This window comes from Sebastes umbrosus, chromosome 21, assembly GCF_015220745.1.
Source record: "Sebastes umbrosus isolate fSebUmb1 chromosome 21, fSebUmb1.pri, whole genome shotgun sequence".
NCBI lineage: Eukaryota > Metazoa > Chordata > Actinopteri > Perciformes > Sebastidae > Sebastes > Sebastes umbrosus.
The window spans coordinates 14987243-15014940 of NC_051289.1; the positions used below are offsets into that span (position 1 = coordinate 14987243).

General features: G+C 37.8%; 3 protein-coding genes across 6 annotated transcripts in view; 1 reads left to right on the forward strand and 2 right to left on the reverse strand.

Moving 5' to 3' along the window:
* Positions 1-15343, forward strand: part of tpk1 (thiamin pyrophosphokinase 1) — a 78135-nt gene extending 62792 nt beyond the window's left edge. For all 3 annotated transcript variants that reach the window (XM_037757137.1, XM_037757139.1, XM_037757138.1), the window contains exon 9: positions 13826-15343. In XM_037757137.1, the coding sequence (XP_037613065.1) occupies positions 13826-13968 (143 nt within the window). In that variant the 3' untranslated portion in view covers positions 13969-15343. The remainder of the gene's footprint in view (positions 1-13825) is intronic.
* sec61g (SEC61 translocon subunit gamma) lies at positions 14874-17133 on the reverse strand. Its single transcript, XM_037757140.1, has 4 exons — positions 16980-17133; positions 16678-16781; positions 16393-16495; positions 14874-14894 (listed from the first exon to the last, which is right to left on the reverse strand). The coding sequence occupies exons 2-4, from the start codon at positions 16769-16771 to the stop codon at positions 14885-14887; spliced, it is 207 nt and encodes a 68-aa protein (XP_037613068.1). The 5' UTR covers positions 16772-16781; positions 16980-17133; the 3' UTR covers positions 14874-14884.
* Positions 17134-19265: 2132 nt separating this feature from the next.
* On the reverse strand, positions 19266-27295 carry zgc:112332 (uncharacterized protein LOC553712 homolog). Of its 2 annotated transcripts, XR_005205033.1 has the most exons (8): positions 27143-27295; positions 25700-25815; positions 23695-23850; positions 23343-23447; positions 21601-21810; positions 20706-20898; positions 19871-20547; positions 19266-19832 (listed from the first exon to the last, which is right to left on the reverse strand). XR_005205033.1 is itself a non-coding variant. In XM_037757563.1 (7 exons), the coding sequence occupies exons 1-7, from the start codon at positions 27151-27153 to the stop codon at positions 20445-20447; spliced, it is 894 nt and encodes a 297-aa protein (XP_037613491.1). In that variant the 5' UTR covers positions 27154-27295; the 3' UTR covers positions 19266-20444. The 2 variants fall into 2 exon arrangements, 1 of the variants encoding a protein (XP_037613491.1); XM_037757563.1 differs by having other exon boundaries at positions 19266-20547.
* Between the last annotated feature and the right edge of the window lie 403 nt (positions 27296-27698).

The window sequence follows — 27698 nt, forward strand, 5'->3', positions numbered from 1 at the left end:
TTCTTTGAGAGCACTATCTCTGTGCACGCAAATGTTCAAAAGAAGGTAATCACAAAACAGTCACTGTGAAAACGCCATTGAAATATTTATTCAGGTTTTTCCTCTCTGTAGTCTCAGTCAATGAGTCTGTAGATCATTTCAATTATAAAATTATAAATGTTATTGGTGCCATTGCATTCACTAAGGTGAAGGCTGTCTCTGGTAAGAAAAGATCTCCATGGAAAAATGCCACGCCGGTAAAAATAGGAAAAAAGAGAGTGTCAAAAAGCTGAACGCAGGTGATGAAAAACAAATCTCAGTGGCCTCTGAACTTCCATCCACCGGTGCATGCAATGAATTTGCCTTCTTCACTGACAAAATTCAGGAAATCAGACAAGCAGTTAGTGCCTCCATAACAGGTACAGGATATTGTTTGTCCCTGTGTCCCTGAAAATCAATTCAAATACCATGACACAATTTTATCCAATCAACCATAAGAACCCGGAGGAGATTATACAACATCTGAAATCCTCCCTATGCTGCCTTGATATTTTTGCCAACAGGCTTTTTCAAAAATGTTCCAAATTGCATGGCCTCAGATCCTCTACAAATTGTAAACACGTCTCTTCTCTCGGGTGTCTTCCCACAGGCCCTGGAAACTGCAGTCATCTAGCCATGTCTAGACATGTCACTCATGAACAATTATCAGCCCAAAACCTCCCGCTATTAAGTAAAATCATTAAAAAAAAAGCTGCTTTTCAACAGCTGAACAAGTTCTTTGCACTAAAAAACTGTTTTGATGTCTTCCAGTCAGGTTTTTGACTACAGCACTGACACTGCTCTTGTTAAGATCTTTAATGACATCCACTTGAACACTGACAGTGGCAGAATTTCAGTCTTAATATTACTGGATCTCAGTGTTGCATTCAACACGGTTAACCACAATATATTACTAGACTGACTGGAAAACTGGGTCTTTATGGCACATTAGTAAACTGGTTTGAATCATTCTTAAAGGACAGGGATTACTTTCTATCTCTAGGTAATTATACATCTTAGCAGACACATATGCGGAGTTCCCCAGGGCTCCATTCTGGTTCTTCTTCGGTTTAACATCTACATGCTTTCACTGGCTCAGATTATGGGAAAAAACTAAATGTTATCATAATTATGCAGACGACACACAAATGTATATAACCATATCACTAGAAGACTATGGTCCAATACAAGCACTGACGGTAAGTGCATTGAACAAATCAGCGATTGGATGTACCAGAATTTTCTTCAATTAAACAAAGACAAAACTGAGGTAGTTCAGCTTCGACAATGTTAAAAACCACGGACCAAGCCACGAATCTGGGTGGGCTCAAACCTGAATTACAACAGCCACATTAAGACAATTCCAAAGTCAGCCTACTATTACCTTAAAAAAGATCAATGATTAAAGGACTTGTGTCTATGTAGGATTTGTAAAAATGTGTCCATGCATTTATCTTTAGTAGACTCGACTACTGTAAGGGTGTCTTTTCCCTAAAAAAATAGATTAGACAGCTGCAGCTGGCACTGCGCTGGCTTCCTGCCTGTCAAAGAATACATTTTATAAAATACTACGGTTGGTTAATAAAGCATTGAATGGTTTTGGGCCAAAATACATTTCAGATTTTCTGTTACAGTATGAATCATCCAGACCTCTCAGGTCATCTGGGACATGTCTGCTTTCTGTCCCCAGTGTCAAAAGTAAACATGGAGAAGCAGCGTTCAGTTTTTATGCTCCATATATCTGGAACAAACTGTCAGAAAATTGCAGGTCTGCAACTCTCAGTTCTTTTAAATCAAGGCTGAATACTTTTCTTCTGCCTTTTATTAAATCAAATAATTATTCATTTCTTACACTGCACTGTAATTTTTCTATTTTAGCATGTTTTAATTTTCTTTTCTCTTGACTCTTCAATGACGGTTTTTAATTGTATTTGAATGTCCTTTTGTGGTGTGTTTCTTTTGCTCTTTGTCTCCATGCTTTTGATGTTTTATGTAAATCACTTTGACTTGCCTTGTTGCTGAAATGTGCTGTATAAATAAACTGCCCTTGCCTTGCTTCGCCTCATGTTCTTTGACCGTCCAGTCAATATTACTGCCTGAACACAAAGATTCTCACTTTGTCGTGATTTGGGATTTTATATCCCAATAATGTTTTATTACACTGCTACATAAAGATGGGTCAATACCTCTATATATATAGTCTAAATCAACCCATGCTATCAGTATATCCCCAAAGTCGATTAAGTTTGGAATGGTATCAGATGTTTTGTTTCTGATGTTTGTTATTAGGACTCTAATATTTTAGGGATAACATGTGTATGATATCTTAATTCTGATTGTGGTCTATACTCGGAGCTCAGCCTTTGTCCAGAGTGAAGGTCGGAAGCAACTGCTGATGCAATACACACTTAATCTGAACTCTCACACACAACACTCCTGTGGTTTTGAAATACAATGTGGAGCTCAGTCTAAACCAATTTAAATGACCAACACATGCCTCAGGCTTTATGCTTTGTCTTTAAACACTCATTTCCCATTATGCCTCTCATTGGCTGCCATCTATTATGTTCCTTAAGAAGTAAATGTGGGTCAAGATCTATTGTCAGCGGATGAAGTTCCTCAATGTGTGCTTTTTTGGGGACTTTTAAATCACCATGCAACTTTTATTCCACCAAGTAAAAAGCAAAATGGATAATTATGGCTATGAAGGTCAGTGAGACAATAGGTCTCCATCTGTGACTGACAGAACTGCTATCATACGTGTGTATCGGAGTGTGTGCGCGCGTTATGTGCTGACACGCGGAAAAAACTCCTTAGTCATTTCTGTGTGACTCAGCCCTCTCCCGGCCCGACAGCTTAATATTAAAAAGCCTTCAACCTGCAGCAACACAGTCTGAGTTATGGCCTCTGGCACGGTGTGTGTGATTGTGTGTGTTAAAACCTGCTTCGTCATGATGTTTTCGGCTTAGCGTGGATCATAATGAACAACAAATTTGAATAGCTGTCGTCCACAAACCAACTCTTCCTCCCCATGGCGTGTGTGTGAGTGGGTGGGTGGGTATGAATGTATCTTTTCTTTTATATGCTTGTGTTTTGTATTAGCGGCGGGCGCGCATGTGTGCGTGTGCGCTTGTTTCATTGTGCTCATTGTTTGTATTTCACCGCGTGTTAGTTTCCTTGTGTGTTTGTGTGTGAACGAGACAAACTTCTGTAGACCATGAACAATGGCTGTCAGCCCCCTTATGACAGGGAGGCATGATGAGGCGTTCCTCTGTAAGGTTTCCATTCAGTTTGATATGCAAATAGGCTGCTAGTACTCCACAACACTAGTTACAACCCTGTTCCTCATAACTTCAGTATCATCACGCTCATAATCCATGCAATAGCAATCATCTGACACATACACAAGCACAAACTGAAACATACACACAAGCACGAGCATAAATAAATCAATATAATATCAATATTGTGACATAAAATTTACATTTGGGATGTTGTTATTTTAATATATATCATATAGATATATCTTACTAAATCTTCAGAGATATCTTAAAATGTGTCTTTTCCAGCTTTTTGAAGTTATAATCATAGAGTGCTCCAGGGATGACGTGTTTTTTAAGGCCAACTAGGAAGTTAGCATCACCCTGGTTCCCTCGACAAAAAGCCGATTCATCATTGCAGAAAAAAAGCTCTGTGGAAAACACATGTTTATGATACTTGCAACTTTGGTTCCGTAAAATAATCTTTAGGAATGAACACCACTTCTATGATTTTTGAAGCATGAATGCAGTAAGTAAAAAGCCAACGTTAGGCTTTAAACAAACACGGTCGCATGAACGCGAGTATACACAACGAGGCTGTAAAGGCGGACGAGTCGGCGTGATGACCTTTATCTCATTTAACCACATGTTACCAACCGTTTTTTTAAGACATGTAAAAGCTTCAAAATTCACAAGTGGGTTTTTTATTGATGTACTTTATGTCGTAGAACAAAATGTTAAAATCTCTTCAACTTGTGTTAACCACAGACCTTATTTCAGGCATCTACTTGAAAACCCACTCAACAAACCCATTGACTTCAAGACGAGGGAACTGGAAGTGCTAAAATGCTCCTTTCCGGGTTTTAGGACTCATTCCTGTAGCACTCTATTACACAGGTCCCAAAGATCTGTTCTAAATGACACCTTTATTGAATACTGGGGAAAGCAAACATGCCTAGAGCGGCAACTAGGTGACGTGTTGGTATATAATGAACGTGCCAGAGAATGACAATGACATTGCTCAAGAAAATGCCAAATTGCATAAATGCAACAGAAGTTCAAGTGCGTATGTGGGCTGAGAGGATTCATGCTTGTGAAAAGGTTGTCTTTCTCCCTTTTCAATAGGCCATATTCCCCACACAACTTCATCTATACATCGATGTATCCACATGTATTGTCTTTCCTTCTCACTCTTTCTCCAGCTTTTCCAAATGCTACACTTAACACACAGATAAAGCTACTCTCACACACACACTGTTCCAAAAACAGTTTTTAAAATGTCATCAGAATGGTAAAAGACCTTCAAATGACCCACCAGATGGGGTTTCTTAACTCACTCTCCCAAGATATTTCCAGGCACCGGCACCTGCGAAACGCACACATGAACTAGTGTAACATGAGACACGTAGACACACTCGCGCACGAACCCAACACAAACAGGTGCCGAGTTTGATAAAAAACAAACACGTGAACACAGATGGATTTTGCCGGCAACGTCTCACAGAGAGCCGAAGCAATTGAGAAATCTTAATTAAAAGTAAACTTTGGGCGAGATTAGAAGGCTTGCCCTCACTGATAATGAGAACATGCTGTTTATGAAATGTAAGCCTTCGCAAACACGTCGGCATGCAAATGAGATAGTGTTTTAATAAGGACTTCGCTGCATGTTCCATATTTTTAGTTGCACTCTGCAAATGCAGGTATTCTGTATTTTGACAAACTAGACATGCAGTATGAGTAGCATGTAGCCTATACTCATTGTTGGAACAGATTAGGACATGTGCAAGTACATTTGGTTACATGTTAAGCTGGTTATACACTACGATTTTAGCCCCTTTCTGACCTGAATTTTGAGCCGCATGACTCATTTTAGAGTCGGACGAATTTCAGCCCGGACAGTCGGATGAATTTCTGACATGCCCGAAATATTGGTTGGGCGTCCACAAGCTCTCGCACAGTTGAAGCAGAGCACGATTCCCCAACATCAGCGCCTTTGTTCTGCTTTTTTTTCTGTTTTACACGTACAGTATGACCACATAAATCGTGAGATTTGGGTTTACATCACAAACAATCTTTTAGCACTTCATTGGCACTAGACAGCCTTCCTATTGGCCTCTTCGCTTTAAGAGAAAATCATACTTGGCGAAGACTTTACATACTCTTTTCCTTGTGTTGAAGCTTTAAGTTTTTGTGCTGTGATGTCTGGCACAACAGCCTTCTAGGGAAAAAAAAGGCGAGGCATTTGGATTCCATTGTGAAGCTGTGAAACGGCGAGCAAAAAATATTTTGATATGAGTTCAGAAACAGTGAATCTAAGGAAACGTTGACAGGACCTTTTAAAGTTTTTGTGCAACAGCCCAAGCCTTTAGCAGTGTGTGTGTGTGCAGCCATAGATTTCAGTATTCAGGAGGCATTCTAAATACCGGAAAGGAATGTTTTCAAAGGTATAACGCAGTGTACTTTATCTTGTAGTCTAACAGATAATGTGTCTGACAAACTTGGTTCAGTGAGGTCATACCTGACATCTCTACTGTAAGATCTCTCCTTTTCCTTCTGTTTTCTCACAATGCAAACACTCTCTGACCTTCTCCTATTCTTCTCATATCTCTTTTCTTTCCCTGACGATGTTTTTCTGTCCGTCGTCTAGTGTTTTTGTCTCTTTTTTTTTCAGGGATTCAGACTAAAGATTTTTAATCTATTCTTCCTTTATCTCTCCGTCTTGCTTTTTCTTTCATATCCCTTTCTACACATGTTTCTCTCACACTCTCTCCTCTCCGCTACACCTTTCTACATAATGACGACACCACACTCTGCCCTTTTCCCTCTCCTAACTCTCTCTTCCCCTCTCATTTCCTCTCTCTCTGCTTTCACTCCCACTCACCAAGGTCCTGGAGAGGGGAAATGAAAAGTGTATGTATTCTGTAGCGGTGCTGTGTGGCAGCGGGAGGGAAAACTGCTGTTTTATGGTTTTATTTATGGATCTGTAGATTTCTGGCGCTGTGCACATCACACACGGGGCTAGAAGGGGGAATGAAGAGCAGCCTGATTCGAACTGCTGCTAGTACGTCCAGTGGAGCTGCAGACTGGCAAGGAGGAGTGTACACATTCACATATTTTGCACTGTAAAAAAAAAATGTCAGAAAATGCCAGAAAATGTCTGTTAAAAAAACGGAAAAATACTTTCCGTTAATTAACATAAATAAACTGTAAAAAAACAGTAATTATCTTTTTATAATTAGCCTTTATTACTGTAATTTTACAAGAAATATTTTACTTTTAACATATATTTATTGTAAGAATAGTCATACACTGTAAATCTAAGACCATTTACATATAAATCACAAATGAAACATGTAATTTTACGTTGCGAAAGCCCAAATTTACATTAACTAAGAAGTTTTGCAAAAAAAATCTGTATTTTTACAAGAAATATTTTTAGAATTCCATGAAATCCTTTTCTTCTAACATAAATGAATTGTTAAAATAGAGTCATGAACCTCTAAAAAAACAGAATAATTATCTTTAAAAATGATCAAGAAAAGCTTAAATACAGATAATTACGATTGTGATTACAAAAAATGCTGTAAATCTAAGACCATTTACATATAAATCACAAATGAAACATGTAATTTTTACATTTTTGAAATACAGACAAAAAATGTAAAAAAAATATATATATTTTTTTACAGTGTGGACCAAACACGCATTAGCTACGACCTAATGTATAGACAAATAAACTCAAGTATTCATGACAGGATATTAATTTGCACACATCAAGCCTATCAAGTAATCTACTACAACATATCCCCACAATCACCCCCCCTAATATCAAAAATATATAATTTCCTCTCCTGCCTGTTTGCACTTTTGTCTCTCCTCCTGACTGACACCACATTCCCAGCAGAGACGAGGTTTTCTTATCTGAAGGTCAGCTTAAGCCAGAGCGGCGTTTGTCACTTCGCTCTCAGGCAAACCCAGCAGCGCCATCATAAACATTTAATGGAAGTGGCTATCATTGCACAGCAGATGGTGCTAACACTGCTAGTGCAGTCATGTCATGGCCAATAAATAGCCTTAAATATAAGGAGACTGTCAGCTAGAGGAAATGAAGGACACTGTTGAAATTACAGGCTGATATAATATATATATATATACACAGTGCATATTTTGCAGACATATTTTTCAGATCAGTGATATTCAGAATCTCCTATAATTGTTGGTTTTAGTTTATCACCACAACTAAAATTGGAAGTGCTCAGTTGAGTTTTAGTTTTTTCATGGAGTATGATCATTGTTCACACTCCAAAGGATATGAATCAGCTATTCAAACAAAACTCTGAGTGGTTCTCATGTGAATTTGCATCTGAATGGTTCAACCAGTAAACCCAGTGCAAATTTCTTCTTGTGTTCTGTTAGAGTTCGATATAACTTGGCTGACTATTGAGCATTAACTGAAGTCTTTGCCTCATCCATCTGCAAACGACAGACAACTGTGAGCTTATAATCCGTTCATTTCTGTTTTTTTGAAAGATGAATAGCTTTTTAAAAAAAAATAAAAACACGGTTGTTGAGGTGAAACAGGCCTTAGATCAAACTTTGCCGTATTAAATACAGGTATCTATTATTTTTTTTATCGTACGACTCTTCTGTCTTACCTTGAGGAAAAACACAGATTCTGCACCAGTCTATTTAGTGCAATGATGTACGGTGTCTTTCTGAAGGTGGCGAGAGGATGGCAGAATGTGTGCGAAAACACAGTCATACATTCACCTCATTTTTTAGTAATTGGACAGCTCAGTATTGAACAAACATGATTTATAGAAAATGATTTTCTCACTCGAACTGTGAAGCGCGATGAAATTTGATAGCACGCCGGTCTGAAGGAGTGGAGGATCTGACTGAATGAGTTCAATTTGCCTTCTCGATGACAAGTCGCGATAAAAGGGGGACACTTGTTTCATGCTAAACACATTCAGATATAATGGGAAGAGAAAAATGATCTGCTGGTTTGTGTTGGAGTACCTGGGGGTCACAGTGACTAAAGCTATTTTAAAGCATCCTCCATTACAAGTGATAAGTATAATTAGCATTTAAACAGATATATGATGGGCAGCTTTACTCGTCTTCTTATCGACCAGTATCTTCATAGCACAAAACAGTATGTATGGATAATGGTTTAGATAGAGACCAGTTACCTGTGGCTGTGTATTACAGTGCACTAATATATCACAGATAATTTGACACTAATGTTTTGGTGCTTAAAAATGCTTCATGCTGCACCTTTTAACATGTCTTTCGAGAGACCTGCTTACAAAACATCGAGAGGCAAAAATAGAGCAGCAAGAGTCTCCTCTCCCTCTCAACAATGCACCCCCTAACACCCATAATTCCCCTCTCTACCTGTCCACTGCAGTGTGAGTGTCTGTGAGTCTCTCCTCTCCTCGCCCACCCTCTCTCTCTCTCCTGGGTAATTTGTTGTGTAAATACGGTCTACTTACAGCTGACGGGCCCTTTCGGCTGTGACGCTGGAAATGCAATTACAGGCAGCAAACATCTCCATTGTTATCACTGGAGGGTGCGATGCTCATTTCGGTCCCCTCTGCAACGGGGGCCGTTATTGATCGGTATCAGTTTTGAGGAGGGGATTACTAATGAAGCCATCTGAAAGCCTTTTGTGCGGTAAAAGAGTTTGCACACGCACGTATGTGTGTGTGTGTGTGTGTGTGTGTGTGCCTCTAAGTGTGTGTGCTTGTTTGCAAATGGATGTGTGTAAATGTGAGACAGCCAGAAGAGATAATGTGTGTTTGTAAATGTAAGTGCCACTATGCCATCCTGTTGAGCAGGACTCCTAATGCCCCCCCCTATTGCAGTGCTCTGCTGCCTCTGGTGGTAGTTGGGTTACTTATACCAGCCATCACTTTTTTTTCATTATTGACATGTTCTGTCCTCTTATATAATCACAGTGTGCTGTGGTAGAAATCTTATGATCATTTTATAGCTATGGAGCCTTGGCAGTGTGAGGAACCTAATATTTGTGGCACACTGGTGAATTGATATTTTTGAAGAAGCCAGTTGTAGCTAAATGCTTTTTACCTCCGCCAAGGCCAGAGGCCTGGGAAGGAGGTTATGTTGGTTTGTTGGTTTGTTGGTTTGTCTGTTAGCAGGATTACTCCAAAAGTCAGCCATGGATTTCAATGAAATCTTTTGGCGGTGTGGGTAGTGGCACATTGAACAATCCATTCGATTTTGGTGGCGATCCGGACCATGATCCGGATTCAGGAATTTTTTTACGGATTCCTATCAGCCAGAACATTAAGACCTCTGGGTATAACACATGCGCAGTGTAACTGATGACGCGTTGATGACGCATGACCCCGCCTCTTTCCTTCAGAGAGAGAGAGAGAGCAGGGGGTTGGACAGCTGTAGATTCAGCGTTTTTTCCCATTAAACTCTATGAAATTACAGTTGAGTTCGACCAAAGCACACTTGGTGATTGTTGGAAAGACTAACGACGACGGTTTAGGTGAGTTTAATTTTGTTTCTGTCCAGTTTGAATGAAGTGTTTTACGCTGCTCTGCTACGTACAGCTGATCTCAACATAAACAAAAATACACGTGGATGATGGCGCAAGCAGAACGGATAGGGATGGGTAATCATACTCAGGCACCTTGGCGGAGATCTGCGCTCTCCGAGTGCCATTCTAGTTTTAATTATAGTTTTATATTATTATCATTACTAAATTATTGTTTATTCTAAAACTGACGCAAAGACCTTATAGCCCCTAATAAGCGGGCCTTACACCAAATGTTCCTGGGACTTTTTAGTCCCTGGAACTACTTCCTAAATCGATACTAGAGTAACTAACCCACCCCGATAGTTCTGATAATTTCACTAAACACTAAATGTTCATGGCTAAATTAGCAAAAATCTAAGTTAAAGTTTAAGAAATACATTCTTAGTTATTATTTATGACAGGTTTAACAGTTAATCTGCCTTATCAGGACTGTATGGGTGTGGTTTGAAGAGATTTGATTGATAGTGACCTAGCAACATGAGCAAACTACGATTAAAATATATTGGTAAATTCTGATTGGTGCATAGACGTGGTGACATCGCCCCTTTCCAACTGCACCTAGCCCACTTTGACCCGTGAGTAGAAACACGAATGCAGAAATGTCTTGTGAAAAATAACCAAAACGGTTTTCAGGGCCTCTGCAGAGAATCTGCTCATAAATCCCTGTTTATCTTTACATTTACCTATCAGGACTTTTTGAACCTCCCGAAGAGAGCTATAAAAGTATACACACTCCCACTCACATAACACAAAAATACTAGAATATCTACCTTGACTTCTCTGTTTTTCTCCAGCTCTTTGGTAACCTTCGTGGCTCTGCTGATAAGAATCTGGCGGAAACACATTCCCCTGCAGAGTGAAAACTTCAGGCCGTCACTTTAACACAGTCAGACATTATTCTCATACACACCGTGGCTCTGTGTTCACTCAATTATTAAGCACCCTAACTTCACATACAGCTTATTTTACTCCTCGTTCTGAGTCAAGCTGGTCTAATACCATGCTTGTGGGGCAGTCTTTGAAGCAGAATATTTTTTTTTTTTGTCCCTGTTTGATGTGCGTACAGGCGCCTGTGGACAAATGATTCGCTTCATTCTCTCCTGTCTTTGTTCCTTTTGTGTTCATTTTCGCCTTTGCATGAAGCGATTGCACGAAAACTATTTTTGCATATTCATATTATTTTTTTTCCTTTTGTCTCTTCTAAAAGACGTTGAAACAATGTAATTATCATGTGTTGGTTTGGGTTAATAATGTGCAATATACTGTACAGTGTGATGTTGGGGCGTAGCATTGTATATGATTAATTAGTTTCCTTATTCTATACGAGAATCAAATTTATACTTCTTTGAAATAAACTTTATATAGAAAAGCTGTATTTGTAAGACCTACAATTGAATTTTATTTTATCAAAATATGCAAAGCCCACAAAAAAGACATTTTATTCTAATGATGCACCATAGTTGCCTTGGCACCCAATGTTGTTAGACTTGCAGTTTAATGATTTAGACTTTTGCTCAAGTAACGCCTTTTTAGTTTATGAAATCTAACTCTACTATACTGGAAACAACTAACTCATATTTTAAAATCTATGAAATATTTGGGCATGTAGCACTGTAATGTATTCACCTGAGTAAAGCAACTCTTTCATGCTGTGAAATGTGGTGAAATCAGATTAAATCGGTGTTGCTATTATTGTTATATCCATCTTTATGATGTGACTTTACTTAAAGGTCCCATGTCATGCTCATTTTCAGGTCCATACTTGTATTTTATGTTTCTATTAGAACATGTTTACTTGCTGTAATGTTAAAAAAAAAACTTTATTTTCATCATACTGTCTGCCTGAATATCCCTGTATTTACCCTCTGTCTGAAATGCTCCGTTTTAGCACATTACAACGGAATTGCATTGCTAGGCAACAGCTTGGGTCCATGTTTACTTCCTGTCAGCTGATGTCGATCACATACACTGCAACAGGAAATAAATCGGGACACATTTAGAATGTTTACGTTTAAAACCGTGTAATGGTCTAAATATTGTATATTTGTGACATCACAAATGTACAGAAATCCTAACAGCTTGTTTCGAAGGCACAGTTTCTGAATACAGGCTGTGTGTATCTCTCCATGGATTGAGGGTTTTGATACTTTCACAGTATTTATATAGCACTTAAACCGGCTTTATGATAAAAAAAAAAAGACATGAAAAGCTCACTTTTTACAATATGGGACCTTTAATAATATGTAACACAGCAACAACAGTCAGAAACTTGATTATTAAAATCACGCTCTGTTATCTGTGATGTTGTTTGAATGTGTGAAATGTTACAGATCATTGCCTTTTAAGGTAATTCGTCCAGGCACAAATTATTCAGTAGAGCAGATGACAATGCTATCCTCTCAAATGAAAATAGGAGTTATTAATGGAGCGGAGGTGATTGACAAGTAGAAAACAAAACTTCATCTGACTCACCTAGTCACAGCTGTGGTTTGTGCCACACGCTCTGCTCGTAGCAGACAAACCAGATAATTAGTTAAAGATGGCTAAAAAAAGTAAAGTCAATGAGTGCTTAGTGCTATAACTACTCTTGGTTTATGGCAGTGCTGCGACATAAATAGGTGAAAAGCTTTCCAAAAAAACCTGTTAGAGCTAAAAGCAGCTACAGAACCTTTTTTTGTCTTCTCTGTGAAGTATTAGAAACAAAACTTCAATACAATAAAAGCCACATTTTCCTGACCTGTAGGGGAGGAATGCTTTACTATTTAATTTGCTGCAGATTGTAAGAACACAGTGACAGATAATAGTGAATGAATAATAGAGAGCCCCAGGTATAAATCTCCAGAGGTGAGTTTGCCCTTCTCACATTAGACACGATCCAACAGCTCCACTCTCAGGGTGTTTGTCGGCTCAGCTTATTCAGAGCAAATGCTGCGTGAATAAATGTAACTGTTAATGGGGAAAGTGACACGCAAATTTCTATTTCTGCCATTCGGGGCCTGTTGAAGCGCGGTCAATGGTTTTGTTATTTTCCTTAAAGATGCATTATTTTTGCATGACTAAATTCATCACAACAACCTTTCTTGTGCTATATTTACACGAGTTACATCATCTGGAAAAGTTGTTTAGAAGTTAATCTTTACCAGTTTTAATATTAAAAAAGCATAATCAGTGTCAAATAATTACTTATTTATTCAGGTTGATAAACTTTTGACCATGTGATGCTCCTTTACTACAGATACTACTGAGCTTCCTGGTTAGGCCACTTGATGTCAGTGTTGCCTTTCAGGTCCGACTGGTTCAGTTCAAGCAAATCACTAGTTGTACGGTTTAACCTTTAAATCATTAGGTCTTGAAAGTGAAAATGTGAAAAAAATGTTAATTAATGTGGATCAAAATGTTGTATCTTCTTTATTTTAAAACGTTCCTTTCATAAATGCCGTGTCCTTGAAGAGTTCATTCTGCTTCACTCTCTGCTGATGCCAAACAAAAAAAAGCCTTATTTGACTCAGTGGTCACCTTTCCTGTTCGCGGCAGCTGAAGGATTCTCTTTTGAGAGGATTTCAGGAACCATAAAGTGGGAGTATGCTCAGTGGCCTTAGCATAATAGCCTTTGTGAATGTGTGTGGCTTTGGCTGTGAACCGTTTGGCCTCGGACTGCTTCGCTCGGGGCCAAATTTCTTTGCTCAGACGTAAAGCGAAGTCATGTGGACCACCTCGCCTCGGGGTTATACAAAGAGCCACGAACCACTCCTGACCACTCTCTAACACGGCCTTGACATACAGCTGCATTATTAATAGTCAAATAAAGTACAGAAGGCAGTGTGCAGTGATTATAAGATAACTAGTAACACTGAAAACCAATTATCTACTTTTACCCACTGAATAATTTAACTAAGACTATTTAAAGTAGCCATTAAGTGCGGTATCTCTCAGTACTGCTGCATTTAATTATGCGTCTGTCTCCTCTGTCCAGATAACCAAGTCCTGCAGTTTGGGAAGCTAGTAAGCACCTCCAACACCTACGAACCCGTCGCCCCTGGAAACCCCAGGAAGCCTGTAACCGTGACAACCGACAAGCCTCTGCTCTGGAGCATGGGCATCCGTGAGGATGGGTAATGACACAGAAGAAATCCTTCTTCTCGGGCAGCATTTGACTAATCAGAACATGTAACTACTTTGCTACGGCTGAGTTATGGCTCACTAGTCTTATGTTTTGCACAGCCTGAAGTAAAATAAGAAAAAAAAAACTGAAACACGTGGCCAAAAGTCTCACTAAAAACACTGAGTGTCCTCCTGTGATATAATGATCGAGACGCGGTCAGCTCTGTAGGAATATTCCAAACTGACCAAATAGAGCTGATTACTATTTTTAGTTTTTATACCAGAGTGTTGATCTTCGTCAATGATATTTACAGTATTCTTTTAACACAGATTTTATGCAATACTTGGATATGCTTCTACACTGTGCAGGTGTAAATTCAAGTTGGACCATATAGAAATGATGAATATGCACCATAAATACGACCAAAATCCAAGCCTTATTCTATGCTAACATCTGGTTCCCTTCATTAAAACACATTTTGATATCTTTTGAGAAGGACCGAGATGACAGCTTGTATGCAGGTATCTGCTTTGTATCACAGCCTACACTATGTGCCTTTGACGTCAATGCTCCACTGTCCATTTGTAGCTACCATATTCATATCTACTAAGCAGAAAATACTGTACACACACCCAGCTTCCAATTCTCTGTGCCTTTTGATGATGACAGTACTATATTTCTGAAAGTCAGAAAAGGTAAAAGCCAAACTGTTGTATACATGCTGCAGCGATAGCAAGGCTATTTGTATAGACGGGACAAAATCAGTGTGTGGGTTTCCATTTGTTTTATTTACACATCGAAATATAAATGTTGTGCACAGAATGTAAAAATGACATCCCTTCAGTCCCCAATCACACCAGCCCAATAACACTTTGCATCGTCGTTTCCTGTCCACGGGTATTGAAGTTTGTGTTTTTTCTTGTCCAGCATTTAACCACCACTAGATGGAGAAACAAGAAAGGCAGTGTTAGTGACTGGAGAAAGCTAAATGGGAATTTAGATACACAAAATACACCGATTGTGTGCATCAGTATCACTTAGATTTAGTATTGTGCCACAACATTCTTCCATAAACAGATAATCCTACTTCTGCACTTTAGGATACTGTATATTCTGACTATTAGGATAACAGCCTGAATGAATATTATTTGAATGTTTTATCCTACTGTGCACAAAAATTAAATCATGAGTGCTACCAGTTTTTTTTGCCCTCGTCTTTTATGTAGTGAAAACTATGTAATTAACAGTACATAAATAACCAATGATAAATGACTATTGTGTGGTAAATGTAAATAACTTTTGGTCCTTATTTGAGTTAATGGTATTCTATCAATTATGTAATAAAATTAACTTTCTCCCTGATGCAAAAGCTAATCCTAATCAGACATTTAAAAATATATATATATAATAATTAGTGCTCATGTTAATTATAGACGTATTAAAAAGTATTTATAAAATTTTGTCTTTATTAAAAGACTGTTATTTCTGGTAATTTATGCTTGTAATTGGTCAATAAGAAACTTGTTGACACCATCTAATGTTGGGTGACAACTATAACAGATAAGATAACTAAGATTTATTGTAGTTTGGACTGTAAATCAGTGCTAGAGTTATAACAATACACAAAATCCAAGACTCAATAAATGTTGCCATTTTGGGGTCATAGATTGGTATTCTTTTAAGCCCCATCATTTTATGGATATGTAAGATTTTGCTAATATTAATCCAATTAATTATGTAAATTCCATCTGCCAAAAAACTTGGATTGTTAAAAGTGAGTAATATCTCAATCTTTGTTAGTAGGATATCGTTTTCAAAATGTTTTGAGAAGTTCCTCTGTAAATCAAACCAAATAGATGGAGCATGAAAACAATCTATAAACACGCTTAATTAGTATTATACAAAATTAAAGCACTCCAATGGGGGATCTAAATGATATGAGCCTCTTCCAGCTGTGGTAAATAAGTGGTATTTAAATTAAAGATTATTTTTTTCAGAGCTGTATTGGACTACAAATACCTGAGAAAACAAAGCCTGTGTTTTTTTTTTTTAAATTGAGAGTAAGACACTGAATAAACTTGCCATAATGTACCACTGCTGGACAGACAATACCAGTGAATTCAGTGAATTTTTGCTTTCCCAATTTGATTTATTCACACATCTTTGCAGTAAGTAGATAGACAATAAAGCAGTTAATCAAAACTCCCTGAAACTCTCTGTCTATCACTGATATCATTGAGACACTTAGATAATGCTTCCCTGGACACACAATCTCTAATCAAGAAAACCCTTTTTCTCTTCTCTGTTCATCTTATAATGTCATTAACAATTACCCTTTTACCCTCTTTTAACTGTAACTTAAAATAACAATCAACATAACCAAATTGTATGATACAGTTACCATGTAAATAAGTTATGAGTCACTGCTTAATACTTACACAATGATGTTGTTGATGGGGATGTGGATGAGTTTAACAAAGAAACCGATGAAACCCATGATGGCAAACCCAATTGCTGTGGCCATGGCAATCTTCTGAAACTCTGAAGAAAGGACAACAAATAATCAAAATATAAAACAAGAATCTCATGATCTTATTAAAGAAAATCACTCATATTGATCTTTTAGATCCCAAAATCTGTTAGCCTTGAAATTGGGTTAGCTTGATTGACACTGTTGCCAACGCAACAGAGAGACTGAGGGCCACATTAAACATGAAACCTACCTTTTCTGTCAGGCTTTGTGCATCTCTTTACGAGCCTGATGGAGTCTTTGACGAACTGCCGGCTGGGCTCAACAAACTGCATTACCTGATCCATGTTGTTCAAGCTACAAGACACAATATAAAAACACAATGCTAAAGCTTTGACTGCGTCTCAGTGCTGACGTCGACTTCAGCATCACGACTCCCACAACGTTATAACTCTTAATATACTATTTCTCTCCATCAAATATTACACTCCAGTTAGTAGATTAGCTTTATGTAACAAAACAAAATGATATTGAATAGAATAGCAGCTAGATTACCTGTTTGTGAGGTCGTGTTTGATGAGAAGACGAGAAGAGGAGTGAAGGCCACGTAACTGCTGCGCTGCTAGTTAGTGAAGAAGAGCTGACGTATACTTAACACCGCACATGCGCAGTGGCTTCACTCTCTTTGCTCATCTGAGCTTGCATTGTTGTCCACACTGACACCTACAGGTGAGGAGGTTCACCTACAGAGAGAGGCTGCCAATAGCATGGGTTAAGTTCAAGTTCAGTTATGAGAATAAAGTCACAATATTACTGTACGAGAAAAAAGAGAATAACTTGTAAAATTACTACTTTAAAATATTGACTTTATTCTCATAATACTATGACTTTTTTCTCTTAAACTTATGACTTTATTCTCATAATACTACGACTTTTTTCTCTTAAACTTATGACTTTATTCTCATAATATTACAACTTTTTTTCTCATAAATTTGTGACTTTATTCTCGTAATATTACAATTTGTTTCTCGTAAAGTAATGGCTTTATTCTCGTAATATTATGACTTTTTTTTCTCATAAAGTTCTGAATTTATTCTCGTAATATTATTACTTTTTTTCTTGTAAAGTTCTGACTTTATTCTCGTCATATTACGACTTTATTCTTGTAAAGTTATAATTTTTTTCTCGTAATATTATTACTTTTTTCTCGTAAAGTTCTGACTTTATTCTCATAATATTACGACTTTATTCTTGTAAAGTTCTGACTTTATTCTCGTAATATTATTACTTTTTTTCTCGTAAAGTTCAGACTTTATTCTCGTAATATTACGACTTTATTCTTGTAAAGTTATGACTTTATTCTCATAATATTACGACTTTATTCTTGTAAAGTTCTGACTTTATTCTCGTAATATTATGACTTTTTTTCTCGTAAAGTTATGACTTTATTCTCATAATATTACGACTTTATTCTCATAAAGCTATGGCTTTATTCTCATAATATTATGACTTTATTCTCGTAAAGTTATGACTTTATTCTCGTAATATTATGACTTTTTTTCTCGTAGAGTTATGGCTTTATTCTCGTAATATTATAACTTTCTCATAAAATTATGACTTTTTTCTCGTAATGTTACGACCTTTTTCTCATAATATTATAACTTTATTCTGGAAATCTCAGATGTTTTTTCCCTCAATGTGGCCCTAATACTCCGTAGTACATTAGCTCTTTGGACCTCACTGCATTAGACTTGTATACTATATACTTAGACTATAAACTGTGTTACCTTCATCACAATGCTCAAATGTTTTGCAGCTCCGGACAGATTTTCTTTTTTTTATTTTGACTAAAAATGTCTCTTTTGATAGTAAAGGTTGCTGACCCCTGGGTTAACCCCATTCTACTCACTTTCTTAAAGATATCCAGATTTATTCCAACTCCTTTTAGTTGGGCAGCAAAATAGAAAAGCACACAAGACTTGAATTATTTAAAAGAATTAAAAAAATTACAGACTGAAATTATTTGAATATGCACTTATATCCTTTTCTTTTCCCACATATTATTGTATTTCTACTGAATATAAATATATAAATAGCTACCTGCACTATCCTATTAACTGTGCCTCTGTCTGTGTAATCTGTATAATTTAATAATCTTGTAATAATTTAATCATATGACACAATGTTTCCTCTTATTGTTCTTAAACATGAAAACACGTATGGTTGTGTCACAGCAGGACAGCTGTGGGATCAGTACTGATACAGGGGACGTCAATTTAATAATTTGAAGTATTCATTTTTGTATCTGATAAAAAAAAACTCACTCTTTCTCTTACTGTACTAACAAACTATGTAGCTCAATGTTGTGAAGCAAATAAGAATATTTTACTGTCAGTTTATTAGAATAATGTAAGAGAACTGTTTTTCAAAATAGAGTACATCTCTGGAAACAAGACAGCAGACCGATGGGATATATTTTGTTCGGCGAGTGTGATTATAAATCTAAGTTGTAATACACACATTGCTTTGACGCAGCGTTTGTCCTAGACTCCTCGTCGCCACTCCTCTTGTTCATGCCACATTCCATCAGTCTTAAATAATCCGTCATGTGATTTAGATTAAGATACCGTTTCTAAATAGAATAGTGGCATTTTCTCTTGTTCCACATTATACTGATTCTACGGTGTAACAAGACCCACACTTACAGTAATACTCATGTCCAGCCAAAGACAAGTACATGTCCTGCAGTCCACTGCACAGTTTTCTATCCATTATTGGGGCCTTAAGTATTATTCACTATTTTGCTATCAGTACTTTCCTATAGGCAGCAGGATTCCAACATTACTTTTTTACATTTTAATGAATCAACCATGGAGTGATTCACATTGAAATACATGTGCAGTCATCTGTTTGGGTGGCATGGCTAAGACTTTAAGACCCTCAATTCTCTCATTGTTAATACACTGAACTTACCTAATCTCTTTTAAATCTAAAAGGTTAAATGTGTCCCATGTGTCACATTACTGCACCTGAAAAGGTCAACCTAACAGCTTGGAAACATTAACTAAATACACTCAGAACTCATGTACACAGTCATTTTTAAGCAAAAGTCGCAGACAAGCAGATATGTTAAGCCAGTCTAGTTTAATTTTTACATTATGAACATGTTGTCACATAAATAGAATTTTAGGTTTTTCCTTCCTCGTCTAACACAAAGGCATCTGAGACTGCAGATCACGTGATACTAGGCTGGTCAATGAGAAAAAAGGAATCATTTTAGACCAATGGTTCATGTTTTTACTGATCAATAAATGCACATTATAATACTTTAAGTGATACAAAAGCTGAACAAGTGCTTTAACTATCAACCACAATAGTGTATGTGTTCACTGATGTACATAAATGTTACTTTGAAAAAGTTCTTTTGGAGACAAATTATCAGAGACGGAAAAAATAGTCTGAAGAAGAGCTTGACACTTTTTTTCCGTCTCTTCCATGCTCTTCTATCCATTACCTAGTATTTATTGTCTGTATATGTGTGCTTTTGTAAACTTTTAGAGCCAAATTGTTCTCATCAGTGCCGAAAACTGTCCCACTGGAAGTCAAAGTTTGTCAGGGGCATGTAGTGTATTTTCATCCAAAGCAAGACCAAGCTGGCTAACGTCTTTACAAGCTCACAAGATAGAACAGCATCTGCACTCAAGATACAAAACTGACTAAGCAAAGAATTCCCACATGGGTTGGTAAAAGTACAGTAAAAAGACGTAAAGTTTTCATCATGCAATCTTGTCTCATAAATACAATTTGACTAAAACGTCTGATTCAATTTGATATTTTACAAAATAAAAGAGCTCTCGGTAGTGATCCAATGACTTTTGTACTGCTCTGTTATAAAACGCACTTGTTTCACAACATTAACAGTAACATTAATACCTCTATATAAAAGTGCGTAAAAGTGCTCTTTAAAAGATGATACGTAGAATACAATGTCCTCTCACTGCACGGTTAATTTGCCGCTGTTCACTGCCAGGTGATGCCAAGCAAGTTGCAGCTGATCTCCCACAGCTTTTGGGCCGAGTCGTCATCAGAAGCCGCCCTTGAGCACCTTGCAGGAGCGCAGTCACTGTCAGGGACAGAGAGCGACCATTACACACTTGAGTGCTGCATTTATGTGAGTGTTGTATAAGAATAAACAAACTGTTAACCCTCAGCTACACAAGTCTGCCCTCTGAAAGCTCTTGTATATAACCAATTGTAGGGTGGCTGAAATACTGCGTGTACCTGAAGTACCCTCCGCTCTGGCTGTCCAGGCCTGGCTCCACGGCACAGTAGATGGTGGTCTGTGCTCCCTCCAGTGTTGTCTTGGTGAAAATCCTGAAGATCTTCACTGCCACCTGGATACACTGGTGCTGGTGCCTCCACAGGTCAGACTGCACCACCCCCGGGTGCAGGGAGAACACACTCACCCCTGTACCTGCAACACGTATACACCTACGCAGTCAACTACACACATACTGTATATATATATATATACTGCATATGTCCATCTTATTAACATTTGCACACTCTGCTATGATTTTGCATACAATTTACACATATTTCTGTGCAAATAATGCTTCTTTTTCAAACAACAGCTGTATCAGTGAATGAGTAGAATAGCCATAGTTGTTCTTTCTCTTTAATGTCTTATCTTCTATTTTTTTTTTTTTAATTTAAATCTTAATGCTCCTAGTTTTGATAGCTATATTCCAGATCTAGGTTATCAACCATTAGACTGTGGGGTTGTAATATGAAAGTCATTTCTTTCAGTTCTTGGCCATTAAGCAGAAGAAAGAACAATGGATTGAGACGACCAAATGGCTCATTACCAGCAAAAAGTCTGATTGAATGAAATGTAATTGCTGCACTTCTTCAGAATGAGAAAAGAAAATGAAATTAGAACGAACACTTATGCAAGCTATTCAGTGTGAAAGTGATGGTTAGCTTGGACTTGCTTACGTCAGTCTTTTCAAATGTAAAACTGAATACAATGCTGCTTTTCGGATTTTGCAAAGGCTTTTCAACAACATGAATTTGTGAGTCAAATTTAATACCAAATGTGTAACTAGGTAATTCTTTCTTTCTTTCTTCCATCCCTTGAAGATGTGTGCTTTATGCATGCACCATCTCACCTCACCTTGTAACCGTTTGGCGAGTGAGCGTGCAAAGAGGACGTTGGCCAGCTTGCTCTGCCCGTACGCCTTCATGGTATCGTAACTCCTCTCGCTGTTGATGTCATCCAGTCGAAGCCCGGTCCAAGTGTGGGCCACCGACGCCACGACGACGATACGGGCAGGAGCTGAACGCTTGATGAGGTCCAGCAGCAGGTAAGTCAACAGGAAGTGACCTGGGGAAAGTTGTGAGACACACACTTTCAGGCTATTGTCTCACGTTACCCAAACAGGGTTCTGTGTCTGTCAGACGGTCTGAAGGGGATACAGAGAAATAACAAAATGCATAGCAAAGGGAAGGCAGATTTTTTTTTTTATTATTCCAACTTCCTTCTCATAATATTACAACTTTTTTTTTCTCAAAATATTACAACATTATTCTCGACTTCCCAGAACCCGGAAGTATGTCATAAAAACATCATAGTATAGTATGTCATAAAAAAAATCATAGTATAGTATGGCATAAAAAAAAGTCATGGTATAATATGTCATAAAAAGTCATAGTATTGTATGTCATAAAAAAATCATGGTATAATATGTCATTAAAAGTCTTAGTATAGTATGTCATAAAAACATAATAATATAGTATGTCATAAAGAATCATAGTGAAGTATGTCCTAAAAGAAAGTCATAGTATAATATGTCATAAAAAGTCATAGTATAGTATGTCATAAAAAAAGTCATGGTATAATATGTCATAAAAAGTCATTGTATAGTTTGTCATAAAAACATCATAATATAGTATGTCATAAAAAAAGTCATAGTATAGTATGTCATAAAAAGTCATAGTATAGTATGCCATAAAAAAGTCATGCCTGAATGCCTGAGAGCCTTACTGCATTATATTCCATTATATTTTTATATTTATATACAATTTTTAAATTATTTATATTCTGAAGTTTGTTTATCTTTACATAAGTAAAGTCATTTCGACCATAAATTGGTGCATGAACATTCACCAAAATGCAGGAAATGAAGTGTTTGTCGCTCAAAAGTCCTCAGGGAGGTCCCCCAAAGCAATGTGTCCCCACCAATGTTGAAATGAGTATTTTTGCTTTCCTTACTATTGTTCTCTTTCTCCTGTTTCACTGATGACCTAAGCAGAGTTTGTCGCTACTTAAAGTACACATGCACATGTAAAGAATGTTTTTGAATGTACAGGTATGTATTTATGTATGTGTGCGTGCGTGCATGTGCGACTGTGTGTGTGTGTCTGCGTATGTGTTCGCATATGTGTGTGGGTGACCATGTTCGAGCACAGACTGTTCCTCTCTCTGTCAGCCCGTGACAAAAATACCACCGAGGAAAAGATCATCTGGAAGGAAGCCATAGTTCAAAACACTGACAGCTTGAAGGAAACAGTAACTCTGGTTCATTTTCCTAACTGACACGTTGGCCAGCTGGGTTGTACATGTGTTGTGCGGCTCTGTTAATACCAGCTAATATGGATTCAAATATTTGTAACTTCTTTAGTAGGAAAATCCCTCATATCACTATGTAGTCGTATTAATAAATCCCTCAAAGACATGAGTGCCAACTGTATGTTACATCAATTACCAAGACTGAGCAGTCTCTCTTTTAATTATCTCACTAAGCCAACTAAACCACTTCACTGCATTTACTGCGTATTGACAGATTCTTGTGTGAAAATGCACGTTATCGTGGATTTAAAATCCAGGTAGAGACGACAACTTCATGTATGACTTACCCAAATGATTGACACCTAACTGCATTTCAAACCCGTCAACAGTCTTGGAGTAGGGACACATCATGACGCCTGCATTGTTTATCAGGATATTCACTTGTTTCTCCTCTGAAAAGAAGATACCAAACCAAAGAGTTAGTAATAATAATTTCCCATGAGTATCATATGTTAAATTAACGACATAAATGCAGTTGATGTTTGGTAAGTAGACTGCATTTACATGGCGCTTTTACAGTTTACAGCCTCTTATTAACCCATGCATATATGCATAAATAGTGGTGCAGCTGCAGTATGCAAAGCAAAATCAGGACTGACTCTGCCATTTACGGAGATATAAGCGGTTAGTTCCCTATACCTTTGTTGATGAGTTCAGCAAACACTCTGATGGACTTGGTGTCCGAGAGATCCAGTTTCCTGATGACCACATTCTCATTTTCCGTGTCTTCCAAAATATCCGTCCGAGCCTCCTCTGCTCTCTCCAGGTCTCTGCACGCCATGACGATGCGTGCACCTGAAAAACAAGGGCCAAAGGTCACAACTTGATGATGATGATAATGGCATGATCCCCCCATTACACACTACTTTCCTCCCATAGGAACTCGAAAACTTTAAATTGTCCCTAAAGGTACAAGTTTGTTTATGTGTTTCTGAGAGGCTCCAGCCCCCTCAAACCCAAAACCACAAAAGCGTTGCTCATTCCCAGGCACACAAAGCTAACTACGTCAATCAAGGAGGAAGCACGTGAATCTGCCTCAGTGTACTTCTGAGCTCATCCTCTAATGTTCCCCAACCTCTCATTCAGTATCTCATTTAGCCAGCTGCTCCGCTCGCATGAACACAAGACCCTCTCAACTGTGTCATTCTCACTCGCCTCTGACGCAAATTACGATGCATTCGCCTTAATGAGCCCAGAAAAAGGGGCTTTGAGGACACATACACACGCACACACACACACACACACGCACAAAATATGCATGTATTCCCACACAAACTAACAAATAGAGAGACAATTCCCCCCCACCACACAAAATAGCTGCTGTGCCCACCAATTATGGAAGAGGAGAGCCATTAATCAGTTGGAGCGTAGCGTCTGTATCCCATCAGTGTCTTTGTCCCCCCCCTGCTGTTCCCATGTGGGAAGACCCAATTGTTCCCACATTTCCCTGGTAGCCAAGTTCACTCAATTAAATAACATAGTAAACAAAAGTGAGAATGGAAGGCCATACTAAGTCAAGTTAAAGATCATCCAGCACATGGTTACACTGTTATGCATGCAGAAATAATGTCAGTAAAGGACAAAATGTAAATAATGGCTTAAGTCAAACCTGATCATATTCTATATTATTCAGATTCAATAATATGCACGTTATGACCAAACAAATAAACGATTTCAAAGGTTGAGATTCAGTTTGGATGTTACCTGATACAGCACCCAAAGGAACCACCTTCTGTTATGAATCCTCGCTAAATCTAATCACGTTGTCATCATGTCATTACATAATCTCATTTACTGAAAGGTGATACAGCGATCGGACGGTGAATTCTCCAGAAGCAAAGACCACAACAGGAGTGTTATTATTTTCCTCTGGCAGTGATGGTTCTGTTTGTGTCCTCTCTTTCTTTTGTCACTTCTCACATTATGCTGTATTTATCTTCATTTTTATTTCACTTTTTTATTACAAAAATGTGTTAACATACAGTGGTTGCCCTTTCATTTACAAAATAAAACACACATGTGCACTCACACAATGGGTTGTTTTAAAAAAAAAAGAGGATGTAGATGCCATGCTGAGCCTTTTTAAGTGCAAACCAATGAAAAAACTGAATCACGCATGCGTGTGTGTGTGTGCGTGCGTGCCTCCAATCTCTCTTTGTTGCCTGTCTGGCTCGAGCAGACCCTCACAATGCCCCCTCTGTCCCCTTAATGCATCGTCTGTCTTCCATCACTGCCACTTGGATTGGTGAAGTGTTAACCAAGGTGCTCATTTTGGTTATCTCTTTTTCCATCTGCCCTTTATTTTGCCCTTGGAATATGTAAAAAGGTTACGGAGACAATACAATCACTTGAAACAGCCTCTGATAGTCCCACCAAAACAAGCACACACTGAATAAGCACAAAAGCAGCAGGATTAAACCTGATTCTCTGGTGGAGGTCTGCGGACAGAGGGCACAGTCAAAGATCACGCTTTATAGCTTTAAACAACCCTCAAGCATTAGAGAGTGCTTAATTCCAGGGGAAAGGGTTGGAATGTGTAAGTCACAGTTTGAAAGTCAGTGAAAAGAAAAGAAAAGAGGCAGGTACACATTACAGAGGAGGGGAGCCAGAAATAGACCGAGGCAGATGGAGAGAGACAGTATACCTCTTCTCGCCAGGTCTCTGGCCGTCTCTTTTCCAATACCAGTGTTGGCTCCGGTGATGATGACTGTTTTCCCATCTAACCTCTCCTCGGATGACCAGCGGTTACAGCACACACTCCTGAACAACACACAGCAAAAAAACACATGTTGGGAAAAAAAAATAGTTCCCTTCATAATAAGTATTATAAGTTTCCAATCCCCACTGCTATTATTGCTGTATAATCTACTTTGTTTAGCACACACATCATTCATTCAGAATATGTTAACAGGAAAATCAAAAATCCATAAATTGATGATTACAGAAATGTGACTTTTGTTACATTTAAGCACATAATATGTATGTATGCTTGCTATATCCTGTACATATAATAGGTATTTATATTCCCTGATTATGATTATGATATGAAAACACCTGGCTATTTTTCTGTAAGTATTAAAGAAAACATTCAGATTGACAACAGCACACACTCCTGAACAACACACAACAAAAACAAACACATGTTGGTAAAAAAAGATAGTTCCCTTCATAATAAGTATTATTTTTTACATAAGTTTCCAATACCCACTGTGCTATTATTGCTGTATAATCTATACTTTGTTTAGCACACACATTCATTCAGAATACGTTAACAGGAAAATCAAAAATCCATAAATTGATGATTAAAGAAATTTGACTTTTGTTACATTTAAGCACATATGTGTATGTATGCTTGTTATATCCTGTACATATAATAGGTATTTATATTCCCTGATTATGATTATGATATGAAAACACCTGGCTATTTGTCTGTAAGTATGAAAGAAAATATTCAGATTGACAACAGCACACACTCCTGAACAACACACAGCAAAAAAACACATGTTGGTAAAAACAATAGTTCCCTTCATAATAAGTATTATTTTGTATAACTTTCCAATCCCAGCTGATATTATTGCTGTATAATCTACTTTGTTTAGCACACACATTCATTCAGAATAACAGGAAAATAAAAAAACATTATCCATAAATTGATGATTACATTAACAAAAGATTGTACTTTTGTTACATTTAAGCACATATGTGTATGTATGCTTGCTATATCCTGTACACATAATAGGTATTTATATTCCCTGATTATGATTATGATATGAAAACACCTGGCTATTTGTCTGTAAGTATGAAAGAAAATATTCAGATTAACAAAAGCAAAAACATTCAGAGTGGTTACTTCAACTGTTTTTTCATTTACTAATGACTGATGATGATGAATAATTTACAAAGAGCAAAGAAATTGGGTCTGAATCGATGTTATAATTACACATTTGTACACAGGTCTAATCAGATCCAAATCTGCTGCTGGCACGGTCTAATCTAATCTCCCTAAAATCACTAACATTCCTGTTAGAAATAGAGCCAACAACCTAACCTTTTGAGGTATTAATAGCGGTTGTGTGTGTTTTCCTACCTGCAGTACATTCTTCCTGAAGAGCAACAGCTTCCAATCTCAGGACCAGTGAGCCACTTTGGCAAAATGAGGGTTACCTCCTGGATTCAGTCCTCCTCATCGTGTCTGTGTCTCTCCCCACCCCGCCGCGACAATAACACGGCTCAGCCAATCAGAAGCGAGCTGACGCATAATTGATTGGCAACTTGCAGACTGTGGATCCGCCGGCTGCTGCTGCTGCTGCTGCTGCTGCTGCTGCTGCTGCTGCTGCTGCTGCTGCTGCTGCTGGAGAGACTCAAGTTACAGACTGAGCTCACCACAGAGAGAGAGTGGGAGGAAATCTATTCTGTCAAAATAGAAGAGCTTTTTTGTGACACCACTGAGACAGTCTCCGTATATCCTCCTGGAAACCAAGTAAAAAAAGTCTTCCAATTTCTTTTTTTGTGTGATTTCCTTCCTATTTAGGGTTAAAAGAAAATCTTACAATTTAGACTTTTTAAATTTGTATTTCTAATTTTGCAATATGTCCACTGTAGTGGACCACAGGACCATTTCAGTGTGAAAAGACAGCCGCATT